This window comes from Xenopus tropicalis, chromosome 2 (genome assembly GCF_000004195.4).
Source record: "Xenopus tropicalis strain Nigerian chromosome 2, UCB_Xtro_10.0, whole genome shotgun sequence".
Classification (NCBI taxonomy): domain Eukaryota; kingdom Metazoa; phylum Chordata; class Amphibia; order Anura; family Pipidae; genus Xenopus; species Xenopus tropicalis.
This window is the reverse complement of record NC_030678.2, coordinates 23,276,937-23,300,008: the sequence shown is the minus strand read 5'-3', so window position 1 is coordinate 23,300,008 and position 23,072 is coordinate 23,276,937. Positions and strand designations below refer to the sequence as shown.

General features: G+C 37.8%; 1 protein-coding gene across 3 annotated transcripts in view; it reads left to right on the top strand.

Moving 5' to 3' along the window:
• Positions 1 to 11,271, top strand: part of cadm2 (cell adhesion molecule 2) — a 958,543-nt gene extending 947,272 nt beyond the window's left edge. For 2 of the 3 annotated variants that reach the window (XM_031895847.1, XM_031895846.1), the window contains 2 exons: positions 5,065 to 5,190; positions 8,400 to 11,271. In XM_031895847.1, coding sequence (XP_031751707.1) covers positions 5,065 to 5,190; positions 8,400 to 8,518 — 245 coding nt within the window. In that variant the 3' untranslated portion in view covers positions 8,519 to 11,271. 3 annotated transcript variants of the gene reach the window in all.
• The last annotated feature ends 11,801 nt before the right edge of the window (positions 11,272 to 23,072 follow it).

Genomic DNA, 23,072 nt, shown 5'->3' with positions numbered 1-23,072 from the left:
TAAAATTGAGTTTATGGGAGATGGCCTTCCTGTAATTCAGAGCTTTCTGGATAACAGTTTTTTCCAGATAACAGATGTACTTATTAAATAAGGAGGCTGCATTTCTCAATGGTTCTGATTAAAGTGGGATGGTCACTTATTAGGCCTCAATAGAGCTTGGCCGATCAAAAAGTGGGGAAGGTTTTTTACTAATCAGGGGTTTGTCTGTGTATAAGTGGGTGTAATGCAGTTGAGAACAATGGCTTACATAGTGTTTTAATAATCAAATGTTGTATGGAGCTGCAACACTATTGTCCATTGCATTGTGTTCCACTTTATTTTTAAAATATAGCTGTGGAAAATAAAACTACAAAACATCATCTCAAGCCCTATGGCTGCTCTTACTAGGGAACCTGGCAAGTTGCTAATGGTACAGTCCAATAACCAGGTCTCTGATATACCTGTTGACTCTTCTATAAGAAAACCGGCTCTTTATGGGTTTATTTTGACCCAGTATTTATTATTTAGTAATCTTTAGAATCCATATGGCAGGTATCATGGACCACTCAGCAGGTAGAGGTCTACTGTTTGAATGCAAACATCTGATTGGTTAGAATGGATGAGTAGACCTGATAGAATGGTAGCTGGCATTATATTGTCCTATTTTTAAATTATTGGTAGCATTTGACCATGCCTTTTGTCAATAGCAATGGGTTCTTGTTTCACAATTATACACTCTGGATACCAGTTATGTATACCCTTTTATTGCTGTGTAGAGCAATGGGATTTTCATATGTTTGAGAGATGAATAATTCAAAATCTACAGCCTGAGAGATAAGTAGGGGTTTTTACCAATGTTGGCAGTGTCCCTTTAGAATGTATGGGTCACGTCAATTTACCATCAGAGGAAGCAATAAGACTATATTGCAAAACCAAATGTCTGAAATAAAATGAATGTCTGTATAGAATAAGCTTTCTCCATATGTTCTGCCAAATATTTATATGCATATAAACTAAAAGTAAGCCCTCGTCATATCTATATGATCCCTTTATAGAAGGCAATAATAGTGGATTTTAAATCCAGCTGTCAATTTAAAATTCCTATGCAGCATCTTTATCTTCAGAATAAAAGATTTTTCCTCTGGAGAACTGGATTTTACAGGTAAACGTTTAGACCTTTCCCCAGATCAGTAATCTGAAAGTTTACACAAAGGAGACCATTTTGCCATATTAATGCAATTAAGTAAAGTTGATGTGCTGGATAGAAAATAACACATATTAGGGTGGGATAAGGCACATGTACCAAAAATGGTCAAAAATAAAAGCATTATAGAACTGTATAGTGAAGAGGGTCCGGTGTATTAGAAACATACAGCTTAGTTATTATTCTATGTTCAATAATCATAATGTCTATGAAGCAGGTTTGCATACTGTACGTCTTTAGAGTAAACTCTATTGCAGCGGTTCTCCCCTCTAATCACAAATGAAATGACAAATAGGGTTAAAGGTCTCAGCAAAGCTTATTTTATGCAAATGTTGCCATTACAGGACAAGCTGCTTTGTGATATTATGCTACTGTGGTACGTGCAATATTATGGGATAGCTATGGTACTTACAATATTATGAGCTTGCTAGATTGAGGGTCGGACTGGCTATCTGTTCACTCGTTGAAGGGGTTGTTCATCTTTGAGTTAACTGAGTTAATTGTTAGTATAATGTAGAGACTCATATTCTGAGACAATTTGCAATTGGTCAATTGGTTCATTTTTTATTATTTGTAGTTTATTATTTATTTCACCTTTTGTTCAGCAACTCTTCAATTTGGCTTTTCAGCGGCTAACTGGTTGCTAGGGTTCAAATGACCTTAGTAACCCTAGCGGCCAAGACCCGACCCCAGTCGGCGTTCCCCCGCGCCCACAGGTGTCCCTCCCCTGACGCGTTTCACTTATGTGCAATTAGGTGAGGATGTCGGGCAGTGGCTGGAGCCCCTGTGGAGCTAGGAGACGTGGGTCGGGGGCACCTTGGGGGGTGCGGGGCCCCTGGGGTGGCATCCTTGATGGGCTCTTCACCCCCCAGTCTGACCCTGGCTAGAATCAGTATAAGGGTAGCAGCAGCTACCGCCACCGCATATGGGTAGTAATTAGCCAAGAAGGGTCTTCCAGATTTAAAATATGAGAAATACTGATCTACAGCTACAAACAAAGAGCTATTGATTTTGATGCAAACAGTTTATCGGAAAATTGGTAGAAATGGGTGCCCAGTGCTGATATTTTAGCCAGGTAAAATCAACCATTGCTATCTCTAGTTTTGTGACCAGGGCAATTTCTTTGGCAATCCTTTTGCTCAGTAGTTTACAGTTGTGTACGTAGAGTACAAGGATTCATTATAGTCACAGAGACGCACAAATGGATCAATCAGCCACACAGGTGGGTCTGTCAGTATGGTTAATACAGTTATCGATCCGCCTGTTTTCCTGAGAAGTTATTCTCAAAGCAGTCATTGTGCGGAGACCTTATTCTATATACCATAACCTGCAATGCCAGTTGCAATAACCATTTCCATTTAGCATTGAAATCAAATAAAATTCTTTGTTTCATGTTTTGCTGACAGCAATGCTCTTATATCTGTGAAATATAAATGTGATAAATATAGATAGATGATATTGATGATGATTTCTATATTATCTATCAAACAGAATTAAATGTGTCTAATACATAGTACAGGTATAGGACTGAATATCCAGAATGCTCGGGACCAAGGGTATTCCGGATAAGGGGTATTTCTGTAATTTGGATCTCCATACCTTAAGTCTATTAAAAAATCAATAAAACATTAATTAAACCCAACATGATTATTTTGCATCCAATGAAGATTATTTATATCTTAGTTTGGATCAAGTACAGGTACTGTTTTATTATTACAGAGAAAAGGGAATCATTTAACCATGAAATAAACCCAATAGGGCTGTTCTGCCCCCAATAAGGGGTAATTATATCTTAGTTGGGATCAAGTACAGGTACTGTTTTATTAATACAGAGAAAAAGGAAATCAGTTTTAAAATTCTCAATTATTTGATTACAATGGAGTCTATGGGAGACTGGCTTTCCGTAATTCAGAGCTTTCTGGATAATAGGTTTTCAGATAAGGGATCCCATACCTGTACTGCCATGTATTGATCTTGATCATCATTTAGTTTTGTACCCCATCCCATTGCAAAATACTGTTTATGCCCCCAAATTCATTGTACATTGTGTGATGTGTTCTTGCTTTAATATTTATTTATTATTCTAACTGCAGTAGACGTATGCAAACTAATTTTGGATTGGTTGCTCTATTGCACTTCGTATAGGGCGGTCTATATCTATATATCTATATCTATCTATCTAGGTATGGGATCCATTATCCAGAAACACATTACCCAGAAAGTTCTGTTTTACGGGCAGGCCATCTCCCATAGACTCCATTTTAATCAAATAATTCAGATTTTTAATAATGATTTCCTTTTTTCTGTAATAATAAAACAGTACCTGTACTTGATCCCAACTAAGATATAATTACCCCTTATTGGGGGCAGAACAGCCCTATTGGGTTTATTTAATGGTTAAATGATTCCCTTTTCTCTGTAATAATAAAACAGTACCTGTACTTGATCCCAACTAAGATATAATTACCCCTTATTGGGGGCAGAACAGCCCTATTGGGTTTATTTAATGGTTAAATGATTCCCTTTTCTCTGTAATAATAAAACAGTACCTGTACTTGATCCCAACTAAGATATAATTACCCCTTATTGGGGGCAGAACAGCCCTATTGGGTTTATTTAATGGTTAAATGATTCCCTTTTCTCTGTAATAATAAAACAGTACCTGTACTTGATCCCAACTAAGATATAATTACCCCTTATTGGGGGCAGAACAGCCCTATTGGGTTTATTTAATGGTTAAATGATTCCCTTTTCTCTGTAATAATAAAACAGTACCTGTACTTGATCCCAACTAAGATATGATTAATCCTTATTGGTGGCAAACAATCCCAATGGATTTAATTAATTTTAAATATTCTTTTAGTAAATTTAAGGTTCCAGGTCCCAAACATTTTGGATAACAGGTCCCATACCTGTATATATATATACAGTATATTTCTCATTTTTAAGTTTTACAAGAGCTCTGGAAGCAATGCTTCCTCATGGAAGGTGTTTCTTGCATCCACGGTCCCTGTACTTCCCATATTGGGGAAAGTGGAAACATCTTGTGTATTGATGCAAATTGAGGAGTGTGTATATATCCATTCACCTTTGTGAATATTTTGTACAAATTTGTGCATAATATTTCTCATAATACCTCTTCTAATATGATACCACTTAGGGCTATAGTGGAAGTGTTTTTTTCACCCTCTTCAGTAAGTATAAATATGGCAAGAACATTTGCAATTTGTTATTACACATGAGGTGTGCCTTGTCAACACTCAGAAGCAGTGCTATTAAATGAAACAGCTTTCAGGTGCCCTTTCCTGCAGGCAAAATATTACATTTACAGCTTGACTCTGACATGGTTTATTCCATACGTTACAGTTTCTCCTACAGTGTGATCATGAGTTTGCCAGCTACCAATGTCTTCTAAACAAAACGACAATATACATTTATATAACAAAACCATTAGGATTCACACAGGATGCTTCTCATTTGTAGTCTCTGCAGTTTTTTAGTCTCACCAAGAAGACACTATGCATTATTTTATAGGTAGAAAAAAGCAGGCAGCAATTGCATGGAAATGATGAGGGTGTACAAGGATTTCCTACTGAGACCTAGCTGGATAAATTATGTATTATTCACATTCTGTTCTGCTGATGCTATCTGATTCCTCAGTCTCAATTCCTTTTATTTTTCACTTATATAGCATGGAGCTAAATTTCCAGGAAAAAAAATAGTCAGGCTGTATCTAAATTTGGCTCTTTCAAATAAATCTCTGTCTGAGCTTAAGCAAAAGGTTTTTCTGCTAGATATCCTGGTAATGAATTAATCACCAACACAACATAAGTTGTTTGGAATATGTACATGTTAAGTTGTTTCTGTTTGTATTTTGACAGATCCCAATGCGTTGCCTGGACCAGTTGCGACTGACCATGCGCTAATAGGTGGAGTTGTAGCTGTAGTTGTGTTTGTTACACTGTGTTCAATTATTCTGATTGGAAGATACTTGGCAAGACATAAAGGTAGGTTTACTGTTGTCATAACACACATTCTGCATTGCTTTTTTAGGGATTGTTGGAAAGGTATCGTTTTCACCAAACCATCTTTTTTCAGTGGACTGGTCTGTGCTTATGTCATAACATGGAAGTTAGGGTGTCTAATGATGCGCATTTCTGGGCACAGTACTCAATATAGTCTGATACAACATTGCATACTATGTAGGCACAAATTAAAACCAAGTAAGAAGTCAAAAGAGCAATTACGTATGCAGGGCCCAGCAATTAAGCAACAAGTCCAGGATTTTGTACAAGGGTAATTTATTTTCAGCAAAAGGTCATATTACTTTGGGTCAACTTTTGCTTCTTTTGTAACCTACATAAGAAGTTTCTTCTCTGTACACACAAATAGTCTCTTAACATGTTGGGCAATAAGCAAAATAAGTTTAGTTGTGTGTTCAGTTCTGTGTTGGGGGGGTTACTGATATTGCATTTCTTTTCCATCCCTTATTACAACAAGATCCAGAAAAAGCATTTTTTGTGTGGTAAAACAGCATTGAGGTTAAACTAGTAATAGGATATCCCTTAGAATCCTTCCAACAAAGGGTGGTCTCTTCTACTCAGGACCAATATTATTTATCATTGTGCCTCCTTTTTCAAAAATGTTCTTTGCTGGATTTTTATAGAAAACACATATTTTCATAAACAACAGGTTGGTCTAGGTTTCTACTCTAGTAATGTTGTATTTGCCACATTGATTTTTCCCCCTACCGTGATATAATTCCAAATATGCCATGATGTGATTTCATTTTTTTGTACAAATAATCTTACACATGAGTTATCGTAATTACAGATGTATGCTTTAATATTCTTGCCTAGGCAATGACATACATTTCAAATGAATCTTCTTAAAGTTACTATTCCAGTTATGATGTTAAGGACCCTATTTTCCATGGCTAAAGTGGGCAATATGTCTCCCACTTGCTGATTTATTACAATTGGCCATGGATGTTCTGAGTCATAGCTTAGACAGCCGAGTAGTCACAGACTGCTTATATGGAGAGAAGCAAATTAAATCTATTCCAGATGATGCACTAACATGCAAAACAGGATAAAAGTCAAACTAAATATGAATAAGCCCATGTTGCTTCCTTATATTATATATTTCATTCAACAAAATGCATTCAATTTGGTATACTGTATCTGCTTTTTTCACCCCATGATTATATTTGCCTTATGTAAAGGCACAACCAAAATTATTTTTTTTGGTCTGAGCACAACTATAATAATGCTAACTTTATAGTTAATTTATCTGTAATGACTGAGATTTGTTTCGGCACCACTTCTTTTCCACTCCTAGAATAATCATTTGCGGTTTGGGTGATGATCATATTTATATTTTCATAGTTCAGGAGCTGACATAGATTAAATACCACTGTGTAGCCATGATCTTCATCCCTTTCCTCTCCCCATTTACTCTAGGCAGGCATATGTGTTAGCCTTTTAGGTTAGTGGTTGTGGTAGTGGATGACCAGTAGGGAAGTAAATGCCCTTTAGAGGTACATAATTCAATTTTACTGCATTGTAAGACTGTACAGCGCTGCGTACCCTTGTGGCGCTTTATAAATAAAGTTATACATACATACATACATTCCTATTCAAATGTGTTAAGGTTGAAACAAGAATGGCTCAGTAGGCCTCAAGGTTAGCAGCTCACAGAATGGCTCATTTGAACTTTGGGCTTAATAGCGCTTGGGGTCAGGTATCATCTGAAGTTGGAAACCCCCTAAAATTCCTTAATAAACAGGATATCATATGCTAAGTCATTTCATGATTCACGGACATTTAGCTGATAAGAGGGAAGTAGAGATTTACCGTATTTTTCGCCCTATAAGACGCTCCGGAATATAAGACGCACCCAATTTTAAAGGAGGAAAATCTAGAAAAAAAAAGATTCTGAACCAAATACTGTAGTAAAATATTTTATATCAACTGTATAAAGTTAATTGTCTCTGGGCTCGCACATAATGAGGCTTCCCCCAGGGCCCCCCCCAAGCATCCTTCAGCTTCCCCCAGGGCCCCCCCAAGTATCCTTCAGCTTCCCCCAGGGCCCCCCCCAAGTATCCTTCAGCGTCCCCCAGGGCCTCCAAGCATCCTACAGCTCCCCCACGGCACCCCCAGCATTCTTCAGCTTCCCCCAGGGCCCCCAAGCACCTTCCATTTCCCCCCTATCTTCCCCCAGCGGCCTCCGGCTCCCGTGATGTCTTCCTCTCTGTGCCGCGGCTCCCAGCTGCTTTTGTGCTTTTATAAGGTTGCGCCCTGTGCGTATGACGTCAGTACGCACGGGCGCAAGCTTATAAAAGCGAGGATGTAGCAGAGAGCCGCGGCACATAGAGGAAGACGCAGTTTGTCGTATAAGACACACCAACTTTCCCCCCCCCAGTTTTGGGGAAGAAAAAGTGCGTCTTATACGGCGAAAAATACGGTAGGTCCTTTGTCTTAAGTATTTTGGTATACAAGTGACGCTTCATAGTTTGATGCAATAAAGTGAAGTTCTTGCGATCTAATATGTTTATGAACCAATTAGACAATGCAATTCATTGTGTGTAATCATATGTTAATGCTGTTTGTGCAGGAGTATAAAAACAAATGTAATAGGGTGTGGGTCAGACAATTTACTACGAAGCTACTGAATGCTGTATTGCTATTCTATGCTTGGTGCACCAAATCATTATATTGAGTGAGCATTAAAAGGATCTCCAGGTGTGATATCCATTGGGAAACCACCCAGACTTTAAATGTAATATACACAGACTGAGAAGTGAATTAATCAACAACTAGTTTACACACCTTTTTCAAAGTAACTCGCTGGTTTCTCTGTAAATTCAACATCTGTCTAAATCATTGATCGAAAACCTTGGAATACAATATCCCATCTATTATCATTTAATACAAAAATGCATAATGGTTTTATACCTCCATTTACTCTTGACTAACAGTAATTTGTAAATAATGATGAATTATACATTTCCCAGCCAGCCCAGGTAAAGAGTGAAATTGAGTAACAATCTGAATTCAGGTGGTGGATTATAATATTCTGATGCATATAAATTATATGATAATCTATTGTAAGCAGCTTGGCTGCACATCAATCTTTCGATGAAACAAGACACATTGGACAACAAGTGAAATATTTCTAATTTTTTTTTTCATTATTATTATCTTGTTCTCTGTAGGGACATATTTAACAAATGAAGCTAAAGGAGCTGAAGATGCCCCTGATGCAGACACGGCCATTATAAATGCAGAAGGCAGCCAAGTTAACGCAGAGGAGAAGAAAGAATATTTCATTTAAATGCAAACCTGGTTACGCCGAGTTTAAGTTATCAGGCTGACTGCTGGAGAAGACTGGCTATCACCTTTCAGAATTCATTTCTGCCATCTTCCTCTGCATATTATTAACTTCTGCTATCAATAGCCAGCTTATGCCAACAATCAGCTGTTGACAGCACCACAGTTTAATTCATAATGCCGGACTTTTCTTACCGCTCAAACCCATGCCCATTTCTTTGTCCACATCCAGTTATACAGTGCTTGAATATACAGCCTTAACAAGTCTCCTCACTGGCATTCTCCATACTTTGTTTTATATGTTTACAAAGAAATACTTCCAGGCTGCCCTTTTTATATCTTTTTTTCCTTTGGCACACTCTCAAATATGTAGGTAGGAATGTATAATTCTATATGTATATATGTGTATGGGAAAGTCAGCACTCCACATTGAGAATGTTGAATGTCCAAGTGCACTAGTCAGTAAGAGGTATGTATCTGGAGAAGAATGACTGGCACTCAAAGGACTGAATGAATCTGATTTATGGGATTGTGACCAACCTTTCGGTCTTCTTTAGCAGCCTTCCTCAAAAAAAAACAAAAAAAATCTGAACCGTTGATCACAATCACTTGTAACAATATATATATTTTTTGGGGTGTGTCATACCATCAGTATAATTGGTGCAGACTTGATTAGATTCAATACTAGTTTATTATGACCAATGCTTTATTCATTCGCTGTATCTCAGAACAATATGTTTATGACATGCATGTCTCAAACCTTTAATCTCAGCTAAGCAAATGGCTTATAGAACACATCTGAGAAGCTTTACCATAGTTGCAACATCATTTTTAAGTTCTTTTCTATCAGTGGAGAGTGCCATAACTTGCATTCTTTGGGAGGTGAAGCACGGAGAACACAGCAAAATGGATTACGTTTTTAAAGCCCTGTTTAACATTTCAATAAAATAGGTACTTCCATATTATTTCCTCCGGATTAAAATGATGGCTTTATGTTGGGCAGAGATGCTGATTCCGTGGCCCACCGATTGTTGTTTAGTGACGCATTGTGCACAACTTATTTCAGTCATGTGTTCTTGCAACTGATTCCTTTAGGGCTTTTCTTGGGCCGATCCATAAATATAGATATAAAGTTGTTAGGCCATTTCTACCCTACCATGGATTCACCTCACACAACACAATACAAATGCTGAAATAGTCAATTGTTGAAAGAGTTAATTTCCACGTGTACAATTCCAAGCATTCTCCAGCCACAGCTGGGGTACCTCAGGCTTGACCTCCCGGACATAGGGAAACTAGTTTATTAAATCCCTTTCTGTTATTCAGTGGACTTCACATTTTTTATATTCAGTCCATACTTTATGTGGATTCCACTGCTTTTTTTTTGTGTGTTTGTTTTCTTTTTTTTTTTTAATCTGTAGTGTTAAAATATATTAGCTAGGTATTTCGGTATCCTGTAAATAGTACATATATTAAAACAAATAAAAAAAATGAACATTATTTGATACTTATTTAACTTTTTTGGATGTAAGCAAGTCACAAGTTCCCATTTTCTAATGTCCCTTATATCCCTTTAGATATTAATCAGTATTATGTGTAGATAACGTGTTTGGATTTCTGTCTGTATGTCCTAGCACTGTTCAATAACAAAACTTTTTTCTAGTTCATCTTAATTTTTATCTGTTATAAAAATGGAAGCACAATGTTTAAGGAATGATACTTTAAGCAAACAACCAGTGCAAAGCCTCAGGTTTTTGAGTAAAGCTCTTCAATGTTTGTTCTATTGCTTGAATTTTCATTTTTTTTTTTGTTTTTGATTCATTTGGCAGTTCTAATTGTTCACTTTTTTTTTTTTGCCAAAAAAAAAATAGCAAGAAAAAAAGGCATTGGAGCAAACTATTAATGTTTTATGTATAAATGAACTAATTCTTTATATTCAATTCCTGTCTATGCATTTTGTGAGGTTTACCTTATGTCACAGTAAATGATACATGATATTTTCTGACACTTTTAACTGCACAGTGAAAGTTTTCGAATTATTTTTTTTTTTTTCCGCCATCCACCTAAAGCTTTTCCAAACATGTCTGTGGAGTTTGATGATCAAAAAAAAAATTCACTCAGCAAATCATAGACTTGAGATTCAGGACCTGGTGGCCCATAGACTATAACACATATTGTTAAATTGCATTTCTAGAAGTGATTCCCATGGCAGGAAATGAAAATCACCCTAAATTACACTTCGCCTCAATCTCCTTAGTATTGGACATTTGAATAGGATGTTTTAACAAGGACGCTTGGCTAGTGAAGTCTCACAGAATGACAGCTTAGGCCGTACAGAAGCAGGAAAGGGAGATGGTATATAAATCAAAACCTTTGTCTTTCACTGATAATTTAATTCAAGAATTTGCACTTTTTTCCACTTTTATTTCAGAAAGAAAGCGGCGCCATTAGCGCAACAGGCTTTCTATAATATACAGATATATAAATACAGTATGGTGAGCATTAACATAATCTTATACTGTAATATTCTAGTTTAAAGGACTACACCTTCATTGGTGTGGCTGCATGCTTGTTTTCTGCAACTCACAAATGCAGACAAAATGCAATAATCTCTTAAATATAGTTATTAATAGCGAAAAAGAACATACGTTTGGAAAGTGACAGTGATAATGGCGTAACTTTGCAAGATAAATGATATATCTTATCCCCAAGATGGTTAATATGCCAGGGAAAAAAAGCTATGCCCAGTATAATAAAGAAAAAAATAACTTGCAACTAAATTTATTTTTTTTTTTAAAGATGAAAGTCACATTTTTAGAATCCCTATAGTACGTTTCTATCCTCTGCCGTGTGCGAAATTACCATATTCTTCTTGCTTTGACGTGTTATTGTTGATAGAAAGAGGACAGAGTTGGACTAATTCGAGAGAAACTCTAGGACAATATATAAAAGATTTACTAAATATACAGGTATTGGATCTGTTATCTAGAATAAGGGGGTCTTTTGAGAATTTGGCAGAACATACCTACATTCCAGGGAAACATATTTAAATATTAGAAACTCTGATTAAAAAAGTTACTATTATACTTGATTTTGCTAAGCCAAAAATGAAGAATGGTTTAAAGGAGAAGGAAGGTTATTTTGACATTTTACTGCCAATAGATTTGCCACATTAGTGCCACCTAGATGCTATATTTATTCTGCAGAAAGCTTTACTATACCTGAGTAAACAACCCTAGAAGCTTTCTCTGTTTGTTTATGATTGCAGCTGCCATTTTAGCTTGGTCTTCATAGCTTCCTGCTGCAGCTCTAGCCATTATAGCTCAGATTACACATTCCTAAGAGTGGGGGAGTGAGTTTTATGGATTCTTATGGGAGGGGGTGCAGGAGAGGGGAGATAGGAGACGACTCTGGCCCCCGGAATGAAAGATTTTTCTGAGAGAGGAAGTCAGATACCCTAAGAACATGTTTACAAAAAAGGAGACAAGTAATCATGTGCTTCTTTTGATAGAGGACTCAGTGCAGCATTACTGTAAGTGCTTATGGCTGTATTTACATAGGCCTTTTTGATAAAGCTTACTTAGTCGTTACCTTCCCTTCTCCTTAAACAATACATTTTGGCCAGTGGTAATTTTTTCTGATATCTCTACAGAATGGATATCTGGAAAGTAGATGCCACACCTCCACAAGGCAATAAAGTGATTAATCAGGAGTACAGGGCCAGTAATAATACGCTAGATATATTCTTCAGATCTTAAGGAAACCTATCCTATATGAACAGAGAAGCAGTTGCGCAATGACGTTTCCCATTCTACAAAAACTAACAAGAGTATAAAACAGGATATGAAATCACATAGCTCATTGCGAGTTTGAAATTAATTACAGATGAATTTTCAATTAAGCATGCATTCATAGAATTGAGCACACAGGTAATTTACTTACCTGTAGCTATGCCTGGGGTCTAATGCACTGATGTCATTGCTGGGTGACATCATAAAACACGACCTCACAACTAATAATCAGAACTTTTATTAACAAAAAGGGAAAGCTCTGCTGATGCCAACGCATTTTACAGCAGGCAGGAGGATCAGGGCAGGTAACAAAATGACACAGAACTCTGCTTTTTTCATTTTTTACTATAATTAGTACATATAATTAAACATATATATATATATATATATATATATATATATATATATATATATATATATATATATATATAAATGTTACTGCAGTGTTGCACTGAATTATGTGAATTGTGTTTTGTTTGAAAATACATTTTGCTCTCCTCATTGCTAGAAGTAACTGTGAGTTTTGCAATAAGCGGCAGATCCTTCTAACACAAAAGCAGCTATAAATAAATATATATATATAAACCCACACTCACATACATATATATATATATATATAAAAGCGTGTTTGTCTTAAAGTGCTATACTATTGTAATCTTTGTAGACATTAAACTTTTGTTGATGCCTAAAATGTATTTACAAGGGAATTAAAGGGTCCTGCAAAGACTGGCAACGAAGAAATTGTGTTTCTGCATTTTAATAATGGCTCTGTAAATTTCTTAACTGCATGTTCGTGGGAAATGTGGACTGTTCTGGTTTCTAACTTAATACGGGCATTTCATCGCTGTCGCTTTTGAATATAAACTACGGTCACATATTTTTTTGCTTTTTGAATCACAATTCTGGAAATAAAAAGGGAAACTGTCAATGAAATCATAAACTTATGGTTCTGAAACACATGGTAAAGCATTTCCTTTCTTTGTTAAGACCCCCAATTCGTTTTCCATATTAACATGAATTAATGTCCATTGCATCCGCTTCCTTGAACATAATGCTTGTAGGGTAATTAGTATGCAGCCATGTTTTCAAGTGAACTACTGGTACTCCAATTGTTGCTTTCTGATGATCATATGCATTGGAGTGCTCATGGTATTCAAGGGGTGAAACTGAAACCCTCTCAGTGTAAAGAAGCCTGCAACGCAACGCCTACCTCAACCAGGCATGCAATACAATGCTTGCAATGTGTTGTAGAACATCCTCGCCACCGAAAGGGTTAACTTACACATCATGTGGAGCAGGCATGCATACCACTAGCATTCGCTAGGTCGGATGGTCTAATTGTAGCATATTTCTGCAATTGTACAGTTTACAATGTCTATTAAACGATATAAGATGGAAAATACAACTTTTTTGAAGGACTGACTAGCTTCTTTTTAAAATCTCTTGTCACGAATACGGTTGCTTCCTTTGAACCTGTATGTCAACATTTCATAAAGGAATCATCTTAAATCGACTAATGCTTGAAAAAAGTTGCTCTCGATATAGACACCGTAGTCACAACAGAGTTTCCTGTGAACACTACTATCCTACTACTACCCATGATTCCCTTTCAGGGGCGAGGTACCATTGCTGCAGAGGTTGCAAAAAAACTATTAGGGTCCTATGAATATAGCAATTTTCTAGTTATATTTTTGGCCATTCAGAGCTTCCAATATGTCTCATGAAGGTGGCACGGTTTTTGAAACCAAAGTTGTTGGCCTATTGTTTCAAGCCATTGTTCAACCAAAAAAAAAAAAAAAAAATATGTAAACTGATTAATTGAAAAAGCAAAAAGAAATTTATTTGGCAAATTTAACGAGCAAATTGTTTTCAAGCAATAGTGTCACATTGTGAAACCTGCTGAGTAACTTGCTCTCAATGTGTGCTAGAAGAAACACGTCTTATTAGTACTTGGGATGTTCAATCATGCACAAAGAAAAACCTCTCATCCTAATACCGGAAGCAAAAACAAAAAAAAAACAACCACTTTTTTAAATGCGATATAGAATTAAACACCTCATTGTTTTTTGTTGTTTTTTTTTTTTCATTTTAGTGTTCAAAATAAACTGAATCTCTCAATTTAAAGGGTCACGTGTAATTATGTAATTCACAAATGTAAAAGGATGAAGTTTACTGTGCACACGTGCTAAAGGCACGCCTTGTAGTTACATGTTCTTCCATGTAACATAGCAGTTGTAGTGTAATTTAGTGCCACTAATCTTATCTGTTACCAAAATGAAAATAGAATATGTACATATGCTTCTTTTTCCCTGTTATAGGTGAGATAAGCATCTCTCATGTGAGACATTTCTATTTCTTCAATAAAAATATTATGAAGTATATTAAACTCTCAATGTTTTGCACAGTTACTTTGGCACGTTATTATATCACTGTTATGCGTAATTCTCTCTTGGCGGAGAGTCAGTGCAATGTGTTTATGTTCATCCACCAATCTATAAAGCTCCCTGATATAATTATAGGTCAATACTATTGATGGGTGCAATAATTCGCCAGGCATGAATTTGCTGCAAATTTCTGTATTTCGCCATTTTTGCAAACTGCAAAAATTCAGCGCTCAACAAATTATTATCACCTGCGACGCACATGAACAAAAATAACTCACACAGCAATTTTTTTGGGAAGTGTGACATTTTCACCATTTTGCTAATTTTTCGACATTTCACAAATCTTTTAAAAGAAGTTAAAACGGGACAGATTAGCTCGTTACTAGTCAATACTATATTGGTTTACTTACTAAAAAAACAAAGCATTGGCTCCCAAAAAACAAAAGCCTGCCAAATATACTAATCTACATGACTGTTTTTAACAAAGGGGCTATGGAAAAATTCTACACACGAAAAGTTATTGACAAATTAAGTTGCAAATTTTTGTGGGTGCGGCTCATTTTCGTCATTTTTTAAAAGATTTGTGAATTTTTCAACAAAGTGAAACAGGACAGATTTGCTCACCACTACTATGATTAGGTCTATGACTACCAAAGTTATATGTACCGTATTTTCCGGCATATAATTTTAACCCAGAAAAATCTGGGTTAAAGTCGGGGGTCGTCTTATATGCCGGATACTTGCTTGCAGGGCCCCCCAGCGTCCTCCACCAACCCTCCCGCTCGCCTGATTCATCCGGCTTTAAAGGAGCGGCTTTATCCACCACCCCTCCCACTCGCCTGCTGCTTCCTCCAGCTGCTTAGGTTGCGCCCTGTACGCGCTGACGTGACGCGTATGCACAGGGCGCAACCAATAAAATTAACCCCTGACCACCAATGAGCCTGTAACGCTTTAAAGGGGTCAGCGGTTAATTTTATTGGTTGCGCCCTGTGCATACGCGTTACGTCAGCGCGTACAGGGCGCAACCTAAGCAGCCGGAGGAAGCACCAGACGAGCGTGAGGGGTGGTGGATAAAGCCGTTCCTTCAAAGCCGGATGAAGCAGGGGTGGTGGAGGACACTTGGGGGAACTGAAGGATGTGGGGGCGCTGAAGTATGTGGGGGAGGATGTGGGGGAGCTGAAGTATGTGGAGGAGGATGTGGGGGAGCTGAAGTATGTGGGGGAGGATGTGGGGGAGCTGAAGTATGTGGGGGAGGATGTGGGGGAGTTGAAATATGTGGGGGAGGATGTTGGGGGGAGATTAAGTATGTGGGGGAGGATGTTGGGGGGAGCTGGAGCATGTTGGGGAGGACGCTAGGGGGAGCTGGATGATGTTGGGGAGGACGAGCTTTAGGACGCTGAGGGGGGAGATTGAGGATATTTTAACTGCAAAAGTTGGGGGTCGTCTTATACGCCCAGTCGTCCTGTACACCGGAAAATACGGTATTTTGTCCACTAGAAAGTAAGAGACTGTTACTTTCAGATACTGAATTTTTTTTTAAAGATCTAAGGCTTTTACTTTATCATCCTTGCAGAGGGACTATTATTTACAAAGGTAGGTCTTTTTTCTTGTAGTCTTTGAGTTATAAATGGTTTATTAGTGCTTATCCAAAATCAAAATATTTTTCTACTGCAAACAACCCAACCATGCTGTGGGTCAGTAGTGCATTAAAAACAAATGTTTAGTTGAGAAAGATAAAATATATATTGTCACAACCTCAGGGCCGTGAGTTCCCAGACATAGGGCAGGACCCAAAGAGCAAACAGTTGGTATCACAGGATGAGGCGTTTATTGGAGAAATGGCAAGTAGCCATCAGCAGGTTCCCATAAGCCAGTAGGTGGTAGCCAGCCTGCACTCTTGTTCCTTAGGGAATAGGGAAATACACACAGTTGGGGGGAATCTTCTTGCCGCAGCTAAGGTAGATTCCAGGGGAACACAGGGGAGGGGGTCCTGCCGTAGCTAAGGTTACACCCCAGACAAAAGGCTCCTTGGAACTCTTGGCAGCCACCTTTGTAGCCAGAAAGGGAGCAGCCCCTGTCGTAAAACCAAAACAGGATTTGACTCCTTCTGCCAACCCAAAGGCAGCTTCCAGAGGGGCCAATCATAGCTAATCCCACTGGGCCTATGGGAAGCCACCTAGTGAGCATGCCCAGTTCAGTCTTTTGCATTTACTAGACAGAGCACTGCTCTCACAAGGGGTAACTATGTGTATTGTGTCACTATGGGGTCTGGCTCTGTGTGCCCTCACAATAGGGGCAATTACATGGGGAGGGCCAGACAGAGCCGGCTGGCTACACACAATACACACCTAGATGAGATTAACCTACACAATGCATCTGCTACCACAGGTAGGAGGGGGCAGGGGGTACATTTCAGCATAAACAGAAATATCTCATGGTTTCATCCAATGTATACAGTTTGTTATGTCACATATATACATTATATTCAATATATACAATATATATATATATTATATTCAATTCATTGAATATAAACCCTCTGCCTTCAAGTGTCAAATCCAGAGCTGGTCAATTGTAATAATGGACAGGAACAGGACCTGAACAGGATTATTAGAGCAATTATATCTCCCTTTTTATTGATGACCTACACCTTTCTCTTTAATTAATCTATGATATATAAGTCGTAATTGGATTACTTTTTCATGGATAACCCACTTTATGTTTATTGATTCTGCCCAAAAGGAGAAAACTTTAATAATTATAAACATCCTTGGTTATGAATGATCAATAGAGAAAATAGAAAGTCCTTTTAGAATAAATGACTGTCAATGACAAATAATAAAGGACTTTACCATGGTTTATAAGAAACACAAACAAGGGTTACATAATAAAAATAGGATCAGGAGCCTTGTTCACAAAGCTTACAGTCTAATGGAAGAGGGAGCAGTTGACACACACATGTTTTCTTCTATTGGATATTCTTTATAGTGTGTTTTTAAATGCAGGTTTGCTATCTGCTGTGGCCACATCTTTGTTGTGCTAATCCGAGTATATTTATAAGCTCATAGCTGTTTCTGGAAATACTATCTAGTTGCGCAATAAATATAAATGCACAGAAAAGACCTGCTGTTACTTGCCAAATATGTGTTATATTACCCTTTCCCTGCACACCTTGGGCATAATAAATATCAACTTTTTTTATTACAGGCATCTGAAGTAGACTATTTACTGTATAAGTGTTCCTTGCTGCCAAATTTAAAGTTATTTGCCTTTTGTCCTTTACCCAATCGTGGGGTTAGGAATTCAACTCCACATACAAGGTGATTATACCATATGTACACAATGCAGAAACGGGATATAAAATCATAAGAAAAAGAAAAATAATAATCGGGAGGAACTGCAAAATAAGTGACCTGTATCTCAGCCACATGGTAAACCAGATATTTCAGAAATTTAGAAAATGTGTCAGGAAAGTTAATGATAAGAGCTGAAATTCACAACACAGGGGCCACAAGGATTGAGGATGGGGGTAGTGCAGTGAGAATAGGCAGGAACAACCTTCGAATCAGGAGACTGACCAGAGTCTCGACTGCGGAGACTTGTTCCCTCCCTTACAAACCTTCACCCCCCATGCAACCACTTGACACAGAAGGAAGTACACTGACACCAATGATTTTTTTGTGGGTAGGGTTCGGCCACAGCTTTATTAAAGAGATACAACCGAAAATAGTCCTCGCCATGTATTTCAAAACTTTCCCAACTTCACAAGAAACTTATTTGTTGTTATAACGGATGCAAACGCAGTGGGCATGTGGAAAACACCAAACCAACCGGACTTAAAATGGCCAAGGACTCTCCCCGCCTTTGCTGTGACATAGTACAATTTTACAATCAAACGGCAGTCATAAACATGTGAGTTAAGCGAAAAACTGGCCTACTGGTTCGCTAGCTAGACGCGCTTAAATAGGGCGGGGGGGAGGGAGATGATCCTACGTGCTGTGGCTGCTGCTGGTGAGTGTAAACGCTGCAGGGTGAACAGTGCCAGGGGGAGGGGGGTAGCTGTGGGAGTGTACGGTTTTTCCCGCCTGTAACAGGATACGTTAACCCCTCGAGTGCTGGAGGGAATTCGGCCCTTTGCTAATCTCCACAGTCCCTCAGCACTTTCGTTAATTACTTCAGCGCTGTTCAGAATGGCAGATCAAATTTAAAAATTATAAAAGGGCAGGAAGCAAAAAAAAAAATCAGTCAACAGGAACTTGTGGTCAGCTATGCTTGGTCAGCAAAAATAAACACCATAGGCTAAAGAAAACCCATCAATGAGTATCTAGACTGGCATTCTAAAATAGGCAAGGTGAGCACCAAACATAACAACCTACATTAAGCAAAGAACACAAAGAAACACCCAGGGTCACTTGCACAGGTGAGTATAAAGGAAGCAGGGGTCTCACATGTCTTGTCTGCCAGAGCTCCCCACCTGACTCTGAATGAAGAATAAGCTGGGGAAATTCAGGGGACACCAATGGGCATCTACTTCCCACTGCTCCTGTAGGCAGAGAACCATGCACATACATGGGTGGTTGATATGCTTAATTTCCATTTATTGATATCAGGCTGAGAGGAATTTCATTGCAAATTTGTTTATTGGTTATCATCAACCAGATTTTTTATTCAGTTCAGGATTGTTGAGGGCAAACAAGGTTCTGAGCTGCATTAAAAGTGCTTTCCAGGCCAGCAGACACAAGGGCATCCATATTACCTTGTAGAAGAAAGAAGTGATCGTACTGACAGATAAATTAGATATTTTTAAGAAGGGTTAGATGGCTTTTTAACAAGTAATCAAAAATGGCTGCATCAACCAGGAGTTCAGTAGGTTTTACACAAATAAGGTGAACTTGATGAGCATTTGTCTTTTTTTCAATACATAAACATGCATGAATATGAGTTAACATAACAGTACATATATACATATACCAATACAAAAACAATACATGCATATCAATATAATAACTGTCACCCTTTCTTGGCACACTTCTACAAAAGTTGAATTACACTCACTTATCTGGCTTGTGCTTAGCATAACTTTATATAATAGTTGAAATGAAAGAAAGAACAACTATATGGATAAATGATAATCCCTCCCTCGGGAACCTTTGCAGTCTACCCACTCCTCTCTATCCACTCTTTTAAGGTGCCCGGTCCCACACTTTGATCTGGATAGGCAAAAACCCTTTTCTCAATTTAGTCCCTTCCCCAAGAGCTCTTAAGTCCCCCCAGGTAGCACTACCTGCCCCAGAGTACCTTCCCCTTTGGAAAGATGGCTGCTCCCACATAGCAGGCAAGTGAGCAATACCTGTCCTCCCCAGGGGACACACACGGAGACTCACACAGATTAATTAGAAATCACCAGCAGCCTAGCAGACTTCTATCTTTGTAGTCTGAACACAACAGTAATTAGCTGGCTACTCACCCAGGATCTCTCTTTCAATTGCTGGCAAAACAACAGGGGCACCCTTTATAAACTGATTTTTGGCTCCAAACTTAGACACACTTCCTCTCACCCAACAGTGCACTGGGGCATCCAGCCAATCAGGTTTCTACCCAGTCTGTAGCCGGGCCGGAGGATGTCACAGACAAGGGAAAAACAAGGGAAAAGGTTCTCTGATCCTCTACATAGCAATATAAGAAACAGGGCCCTTTCAACAAAAAATACAATAGCATTAGAGTGCTCTCTAATAGGATATAAACTATCATCCATGTGGAAATAAAAACTAATGGGGGGCAAGAAAAAAATATGTGCAATGTGATTAAGGGGATAATATAATAAAAATCACAACATTTGCACCAGATCTATCAACCCATAGCAACCAATCAGATGTTTGCTTTTAAACACACACTACTTGCTACTTTACCACCAAAGCAAATAATTTGCTGCTTGGAAAAAGATAAAGAGTAATTTGATGCCAATGCACAGCATATGCAATAAAGCTTCTTACTGGAAAATTCATTATTTTGGCAAAAAAAGGCCATGGCATTGCAAAGCAACAATTAAAATGTTTAATTTCCTAAAAAAAACTCCAATTATAATTTTTTATGTTACATTTTCCAAAAACGCTTAGATTGCATAAAACATAAAAGCAAGTCTAATTGATTTGCAGACCTGGCAGTCAAACAGCAAGGGTCAGTCACTCAAATCGACTTGATAGTAATTTTCTGATATATTTTTACCATGTTGTACTTTTCTTGGTGCCAAAGTGTATGCTTTTATGCTGTGATTCAGTTTAATGGATATAAGGACAGGATTGTACTGTGTATTGATTCTTTATATAAATGATTCTTTCACATTACATACCTCTTATAGTGTGCATCTGTTCTTTGCTATTTTCTGAAAGAAAATACAGACAAAGATTGATGTGATGATGTTGAAAGTGACAGAATGTACACAGGAGAAAAAGCTCAGGGGAAGAGCTTAGATGGTTTGGAGAGTTCATAAACGGACTAAAGGTAGGAGCTATGTTCAGAAAAAAATAAAGAGAAATAGGAAGAAAATTGCAATTAATTGAAAAAGATGGGGAAGTGGATAGACTGAATTTCTTTGACATGGATAGAATTGTATGTACAGTATGTAGAGTACATGTATATTTGTATTTATATAGTGCTACTTATGTACACAGAACAATGGAATAGAATTAGGATTTGGGACCACCTGTTTCTGCACAGTATTTGGGAAGGGGTGAATGACACAATGAAATGGATGTAATTTGGTCATACGTATATATAGTCTTATGGCTCACTGGAAGCAAATCCCAGCAATGTTCATAAATCAAGTGTAAAGCCTTCCTAGAAGTGTAAAGATTAGTTTAGCAGCAGAGCAAACCAAGGTCATATTAATGCAAAATAATAAATCTAAAAATTTGTCCAAAACTCACCACAAACAGGAGAAGGCCCAGGTGCACCACCCTTAGTCTCAGCTTTGGGGGGAATGGAAACAAGTAGTGATGAGCGAATTTGTCCCATTTCGCTTCGCCATAAAAAAAAATTTTTGTTGCCCATGTCTTTTTTTGTCACCCGCATCTATTCTTTGTTGCCCGTGCTTTTTTAAAGCGACTATGCCCAATTTTTATGTGACCACGCCCAATTTGATATGCAACAAAAAAATTCCTGTGCAACGAATTTTTCCGCGACTAATTTTCACTGAAGTTTTGCAAAACAGTTCCCCAATGGCGAAATGCAGAAATTCGCTGAGAATCCATGCCTGGCAAAAAAAATATGCTCATCACTAGAAACAAGTTTATTTGAGAGCCGGCACTCATTGAGCAGTCCTTAAGGTAAGGTGGCCACCTCGGACTTTGGTACTCCAATAAATCTATTTAATTTTTATACATCTGCCTTTTGGACTTCTCATTGAGCACCTGCTCTCATATACATGGCTGTAAGGTCACATTAATGACCTTGGTTTTAGAATGAGATGTTAAATAAGCAGGTGCCCACTTAGTATTGGCCATACAGTGTATATAGTTCTATGCTGACAGTAACAAATCATCCTCAGCTTTGATTCAATGGGACTTAGACCCACACTGGAAGGTCAGTATGGCTTTCATAAATACAGGTATGGGATCTCTATCTGGAAACCCATGATCCAGAAAGCTCAGAATTACAGGAAGGTCATCCCCCAAAGATTTCAGCAAATAATTCTAATTAAAAAAAATAATAATAATTCTCTTTTTCTCTGTAGTAATGAAAGAGTAACTTGTACTTGGTGATAACTAAGCTGCATGAGTCCAGATTGAAGGAAAATCCATGCCACTGGGTTTATTTAATGCTTAAATGTTTTAAAGTAGCCTTAAGACATGGTGCTCCAAATTATAGGAAAAACAATAATGCCCAGGTCCCAAGCATTCAGGATAATAGATTCCATACCTGTACATGGTTGATTGATTGCAACACTTGTTTGCCTGAGAATTGGATTTTAGTAATTCATATAGCACATTAAAATTTGCTTAACATATTAACCAATTCCCTGACTTCCCCCCCCCAATAAATCAATTTTACAAATATGGACAATGGATTATTAAAGTTATCAGACTGAGTTACAAAGAAGAGGTATAGGCTCATGTAATTCTGAATTGGCTAATAAGCACATTCACCCATGTACATGTGTAAACAGTTGACTTTGTTCTTCATTTTGGGTGATCACAAATGGTGCAATGGAGCACGTATGTGGTGATTATATAGATATACACATCTGTTGGAAATGACTATAGATATATATATCAGTAAAGACAACAAATACAGTGTGAAAAGTGCAATTTTGGATGCAATATCTGCTTAATTGCATCTATGCTTGGATTTGCACTTGGCGGACTTACGCCCACATTTATGAATT